General features: G+C 35.9%; 1 protein-coding gene across 1 annotated transcript in view; it reads right to left on the bottom strand.

The window, feature by feature from the left end:
* Nucleotides 1-839: 839 nt before the first annotated feature.
* Nucleotides 840-7,037, bottom strand: part of LOC122885937 (aryl hydrocarbon receptor-like) — a 47,040-nt gene continuing 40,842 nt past the window's right edge. Inside the window, exon 11 of the mRNA XM_044217722.1 lies at nt 840-4,083. Within this exon, the coding sequence (XP_044073657.1) occupies nt 3,934-4,083 (150 nt within the window). The 3' untranslated portion in view covers nt 840-3,933. The remainder of the gene's footprint in view (nt 4,084-7,037) is intronic.

Genomic DNA, 7,037 nt, shown 5'->3' with positions numbered 1-7,037 from the left:
AGAAAAACGTCCCCTGTGACTGTTATACTATTATATATTATATCATTAGATTATTATTGCTCATGCATTAAAGCTCATTTTGAACAATTTTGCATCGGACTGCAGCTAATGATTATTTTCATTATGGATTCATCTGCTGATTATTTTCTCCCTCGATCGATCGATCGATCGATTGGTTTGTAAAAATTCTGAAAATAGTGAGAAATGGCGTCACAATGACCCAGAGCCCAAAGTGACGCCTTCACGATGCTCGTTCTGCCCATCCAACAGTCCAAACCTCAAAATAATTAAAAGGAAAAGCAGAAAATCTTCACATTTGAGAAGCTGGAACTATTTTGCATGAAAAATGACTAAACGATTATAGTTGTAAATACATTTTCTGACAATGGGTTAATGGCCTAATGGTTTCAGCTGTACTTGTACATTGTCACGTGTTTTGTGTGCAAAAATCTTAATTTGCCAAGTAACTAGTAACTACAGCTGTCAAATAATTGTAGTGGAGTAAAAAGTACCATATTTCTCTCTGAACTGTAGCGGAGTACAAGTAAAAAGTGGCATGAAAAGAACATCCTCAAGTAAAGTACAAGTGTCTCAGATTTGTACTTATAGTACTTGAGTAAATGTACTTAGTTACATTCCACCACTGTCATCGATCAAATGCATCTTGTCAATCTGGGTGGTGCACACTGAAAATGGTGTAAGATACTCCACAGTACGTTAAAGCACTGCACTTTCTGGGATCCTATGGTGGAAAACCTAGCATTGGGCCTCTTTGTGGACTGTTACTTATAAGCCATGGCAGTGGTTTTGTTTACAGAAATTATGCAGACTTCTCAGGGTTAATGTGGTAATGATTTATTGATGTTAAAATGCTACACATAGCACCTTTACATGTCAGGGGTCCACAGTAAGGAGTCACTGACAAAGGTTGGAAACCCCTGCTGTTTCCTGTCCAAGTGAATACAAAACTGGAGGGCTCAGAGAGCGAGACGCATGAGTGGTCAGAGTTAGATGCTTGCGAGATGTTTGTGTTTTCGCTGTGATTGAAGAAATCCTTTATTTCAGAGGAAGAAAATAATACATTTGAAACAAGCAGTCAAAGGACACGGATCAAATCTGCAACATCTACACCTTGTCCTGTTAGCATGTTAAAGTTACTGTGGCTAAACAAAAGAAAATTAAACTCTCCAACATTATAGACTATTTAATAAGTCTCAGTAGTATGGCACCATTTCAGGCAGTCATAGAGTCCAGTGTTTTGTGATGAGAGTACTATTTACAATTTAAAAAATGGGGGGGGGGGGAAGAATCAACATAGGAGTTTGATAAGCATGTGTTTTAAAAATAGTGCTTGAAACGAGTGACTTGACGTAAAACTATGTACATACCTGTATTTGTCAAAGCTTGTTTGCCTTTATATACACATCTTTTTTCACATTGTTAATAAGTCACATCAATCATATTAAATATAGCAAACATTTCTGCTGTAGTAAAAAGAAAGGGAAAGAAACGAGTCAATTCGAATGACACGTGTATCACATTTCATCATAAAACATATAACAATAATATTAATACCAATTGTAATGACATTATTTAAACAATTCAATGGAAATCTCTTTTCAGCATCTCTGCTTGATGAAATAATTCTTCTCTGCATCATTTTCCGGTCATTGTGCTATGTACAAGAAACATTCAGAACTGTATCCTTCCAGTAGAGATCTCTTTTTAATACTCACATTTGGTTTTTCAGTGTTTGCCTTTCTGTAACTGCTCCAAGATGCTGTGTAGACCTGAAATTACTGCCCTGATGTATCACCAAGTTTTCTACCATTTGAAAGGAAAAGTCTCACATTTTGGGGAAATATGTTTGTTTTCTAACTCAGATGACAAGGCAGGTGAGAAGATTGGTATAATTTCATTTCTGCGCATCCAGTATGTGTTTCCCTTCCAACTCTGAGTGAGACAGCAAACAAGATGTCTGACTTTTCCTTTAAAAACTCTGGTTTGATTGTACTTTAATGGAGTTGGGTCTGAATTCACTGTAGAATGATTTTCCACTGCTTCCCTCTGGAGAGCAAGTGCAACAACTGCTTAGCTACAGGATGACAAAGCTTTAAATTTTCTTCTTTTTTTGTACAAGAGAATGTCTTACACATCAACTTCAAAACAATCAAGAATGCTTACTTGCTGTAGGACATGAATAAATAGACAAAATGAAAATGGACTTCTTCTAATCGAGCCAGTTAAACTTTTAACAATGACCAAAATAAAAGAGAAAACGCATCCAGAGGTCCAAGATTATCAACATTATCAACAACAACAAAAATAATAATTCAAGTGGTGAAAGATACAAATGATGACACTAACAATTGTATAGAAGTGTTTGTGCTTGTGAGGACATTAACCCATCACCTGAAATGTACCTCAAAATAAGAAGAAAAATGCAAACTGCTCCATGTTGCATCCGTACTTCAAAGATAAACAGGGTCTGTTGTTTTTATAACGCCAGTATCCCTGACTACAGATCTGCATTAAGTGGGTGCTTGAAATAAAGTGCAGGATATATCTAGCCATAATTTCCATATTCTATACTTTTTTCCAAACATATATGGATTAATCTCATTGTTGACAAGTAAAACTGTTCAACAAAGAAATCACTGAACACTGAAAGATTACATTCTTGTAGCATGATGGAAAACTGAAAACTGAGATGCCGATGTCCTGTCGACTGCCAGTACCAAAAGCCTGCAATCACGTTGGAGTTGCACTGACGACGATAGAGCGTGGGTTTGTGTGTGTTTTATTGTGCGTTCAGATACAAAGCAAATCAAATGACCCTAACCCTAAAACTAAATTATAAATAAAATCAGGACAAAACTCAATAAAAGCCACATGACAACGAACTGCATTTGATGCTTGGCCAGATACTAATACTCCAGACCCTGTCCTTTCTGGTCCTGTGTCTGTACATTCATGAAGTGGAGACATATATCAACCTCTCTTTGCCTAGTTTGTCTGCATCCTTTGCCTGTTTTCACATCTTACAATTTATGGCTGCAACCGACGATCATTTTCATTATCAATTAATATGTTGGTTATTTTCTCGATTAATAGTTTTGTCTATAAAATGTCAGAAAATGATGACAAAATGCTGATCATAAATTCGTAGAGCCAAACATGACATCTTCAGATGTCTTGTTTTGTCTGACCAACAGTCCAAAACTCAAAGATATTCAACTTACTTCCATATAAGACAAAGAAAGCAGCAAATCCTGACATTTGAGAAGCTGGAAGCTGCAAATGTCTGCTTGAAAAATGATTAATCAAATTTGTTGATAATCCCTTGATCTACTACAAGTGATATTTATTGGCTTATATACAGCTACCACTGGTAAACTGGTATCAATCATTTACCCAACACCACCCATTATTAACCCAGTATATCCACATTTTTTAAGACATTTGTTCCTTTTATTATCTTGTTCTTTCACTGCGTGCAGATTTTAGATTTATATATTGAATAATTGGTATTGAACCCCCCGCCCAAAAAATCCATAATCCAGTATACTATCCATAATATTTGTTGACTCTGAATCTAAATTGTGCTTTGTGTTGTATCTGAACGCAGATTTGTAAAACTCAAACTCATAATTTACCTCTCTGTATTACTTAAAATAAACTCAGCTGAGCACTCTTGACTGCATTATTGTAAACAAAGGACTCATATGATAATATGACTTGAAATACAACACAATGATCCCCTCCCCCCACAAAAGAATATTACAAATTCGAAACAAAATAAAGAAAAACATATAGGCCTACATTTATTAAGCTTTGCTTGTCGTGTTATCTAGATGTATAAGGCTGGTCCAGTTATTGTGTGTTTCTGGCCATTAACAGTGTCCTGCTGCATGACTGCTCCTGATCAGCTGGTCAGAGGTAGAAGCCGGTGGCTGGTGGGTCGGGGAGGCTGGACAAAGTCTCAGGGACGGGCATCTGCGCAGTAGGGGGCGCTGCTCCGTTCCTGTTGGGCAGAGCACAGCCTCCTGGGTAAGTACTGTTCAGGATGCAGCCATTCTCCATCTGCACAAGGCAAGAGGACATCATGAATACAGACAGCGGGTTAGCGAGTAAGCGGAAGCAATGGTCTTAAAATAGAACCCTTGTTATGTAGATTTCAATCCCTCAACATCCAGTTTTGTCGCTGGTAGCTATTCAATAAAGCTATATGAAGGAAATATTCAAACCCAACTGAATGTTTTGTCATTCCATCAAATGGAAATGTGCATCATTTTATACAATATGGTATCTCCCCAGAATTCAGTAAAAACGGACAAATTAATTCAAAATAAAGTTCTGTGGATTTGAATAATTTGTCTGTTTGGTCAGACAGTTCGGGACAGTGGGATTGACAAGGATGTTTAACATATATTCTGAAAGAAGATGTAGCTAAACGCATTTTGATATATGTTGTGTATGAAGACTGAAAACTGTGGGAATAAGGGTAATTTTCCTGTTTGAAAAAACAATACAAGCATATAAATGTCATGACGTCATGTGATGACCTCACACACTTGCTTTATGTATGCGTATATCGAGATCTGTGTCTGCCTGAAAAATTCAGTATTGATCAGTCTCTACAACAAATGCTCACAAGTTCTGAGCACACAAAGTGACATCTTTAAATCTATATCTAGTCTGACTAACAATCCAAAAACTTAAAGCTATCTAATTTACAGTGATGTAAAAACAGAAACCCCAACATTAGAGAAACTAATGTGAGTCTGTTTACCAAGAAAAGTTTATTTTTTACTTTTACTGGATAAATTATAAAAATCACCAATTCATTATCAGAATGGTTTCTGTCCATTGACAAATCCATTAAACCACCAAGTGTTTCAGCACTAAATTTGAGTATGTTATTTTGTATTCTCCAGCATAGAAACATAGAAATACTACTATATTTCAAACTTTCTGTTAAATAAACTGGTATTTGTTGGATACATTTTGTAATCAGTCTTGGTCTCATGCACCATTTGTTGGTGGTTGAGAAACCCTTCACTACATTAACGAAACCTGATACTTCTCTTCTCATCCTGTCTGCAAACACTTTCAGTCTCTGCAGCAAATAAAAAAAACTTTGATTTTTTTTGTAGGTCACAGAGAGAGAGGAAACAAATTGCGCCAGCACATCATATCTTTTCAATCTTCAAAACTTTGAGCAATGACTCTAAATGAATAAAACAAACAAGACACAGATGTAGAAAAAAAGACAGCTCTGTGCCTCTTCTTAGGTTTCTGCCTTGGGTTGGCAACTATGGTCCTATTCCGGCATATAGACATGTTAGGCCTTCCACTACCAGGGTGTAATGATTTATCTGATTTGATTAAATTTTTATAAAATTAGCAAGGATTTAATGTAGTGTACAGTACTGTACTATGTAACGTTTGAAATATGCTACACATATTTTATGAGATAAAAAGATGTTCTGTAAATTTGTGTGCACAAGCTACTAATTTGAGAGAACAAAAGTAAGTAATTTGGGTGCAATAAACTATTTTAATAAAAATAATTCTATAATTCCTTATACAGTATATTGCAATACAAAGGTAGCATACATCTGTGTAACTACCTTTAAAAATGTCATGACATTTTTAGAAATGTGTTAATGTGTACTTTAGTCTGAGTTTTACAAACTTCTGTTGGAAATTAAGATGCACTGATGCACAAACAACAACAAACAATATATTGTACATATGCTGTCATTCAAATGTAAAACACCATAAACTGGCAAAATGCTGAACTGACAAAAGGCAGATGTGATGCTGTTATGTGATAATAGTGTATTGGTAATGCATCACGGGAGACAGTATTACAGTATATTCTGTGTGACTGGTCAGGCATCACTCAAATTCGTAGGGTCCTTCAGTGGGGAACATTCATTTTCTCTACAACTGTCATGGCTGTCTGCCCGTTAGAATTTGATATATCATGTATAAAATGTTGACAGATTACGCTGCGGGTGGCACACCTGGCAATTTTAGGCTAATCATTGAAAGGAAAGGTCAAAGTGTGAACAAAATCATTCATCCTCTGTGTGTCATGAATATCCACAGCAAATTTAATAAGAATGCGGTATTCGTTTTTTAGGTATTTTGTCATTAACTGAAATGTTGGACAAGTGGAAAATGTGAACTGTTGGTGGAGTTACATGAAAATTCTGCAGATCACCAAAGTAATTGGACCAAAGTATGGCTGCAACGATCGATTATTCGAATCGATTAATCTACATATTATTTTCTGAAATTAATCATTTTATCAGTAAAACTGTGAAAAAAATGTCAATCACAATATCCTGTGACATCATTAAATGTCTTGTTTTGTCCGACCAACAGTCCCAAACCCCCAAATAATTATTTTACTATAATGTTAGACCAAGAAAAGCAACAAATTCTCAGATTTGCGGACCTGGAATCAGCAAATGTTTGGCATTTTTACTTGAAAAATTACTTAATAACATTTTCAGGTTCATACTTTTATTTGAGGGCCCTACAAGAACAGGTTTACATGCTTTAATGTTCAAAAAACACATTATTTTTCTCATACTATACATTGCTGCAGTACCTCTATTCACCCTTTGTCTGAAATGCTCCGTTTTAGCTCCCTAAAAAGCCCAGTCTGCTCTGATTAGACAAGCAACGGAGAAAAAGGCAAAGTACAAACGAGGCATTTCAACCAGGTCAAGAGCAGTGTTTTCTGTAGGAGACATTAACTCCCTAAGGCGTGGGCTGTGTAACTTTGCATAATATGGCCTCTTTAAACGATTCATTGATGATCAAAACAGTTGCCAATTAATTTTCTTTTGATCAATTAATCGACTAATTGTTGCAGCTCTAAAGTATTGGACAGACCCCTGTAGCACAACTACTAGTGTGGCTACTAACAAAAAACATGATGATAATAATGCATGATCATACAGCAACGCTTTTTGAAAAGTTTTGAGAACCATTTCCCCAACAGTATGTGTTATTTTGCA

Source organism: Siniperca chuatsi, linkage group LG12, assembly GCF_020085105.1.
Source record: "Siniperca chuatsi isolate FFG_IHB_CAS linkage group LG12, ASM2008510v1, whole genome shotgun sequence".
Lineage (NCBI taxonomy): Eukaryota > Metazoa > Chordata > Actinopteri > Centrarchiformes > Sinipercidae > Siniperca > Siniperca chuatsi.
Note: the sequence above shows the minus strand (reverse complement) of the source record. Positions and strands in the feature narration are given on the sequence as shown.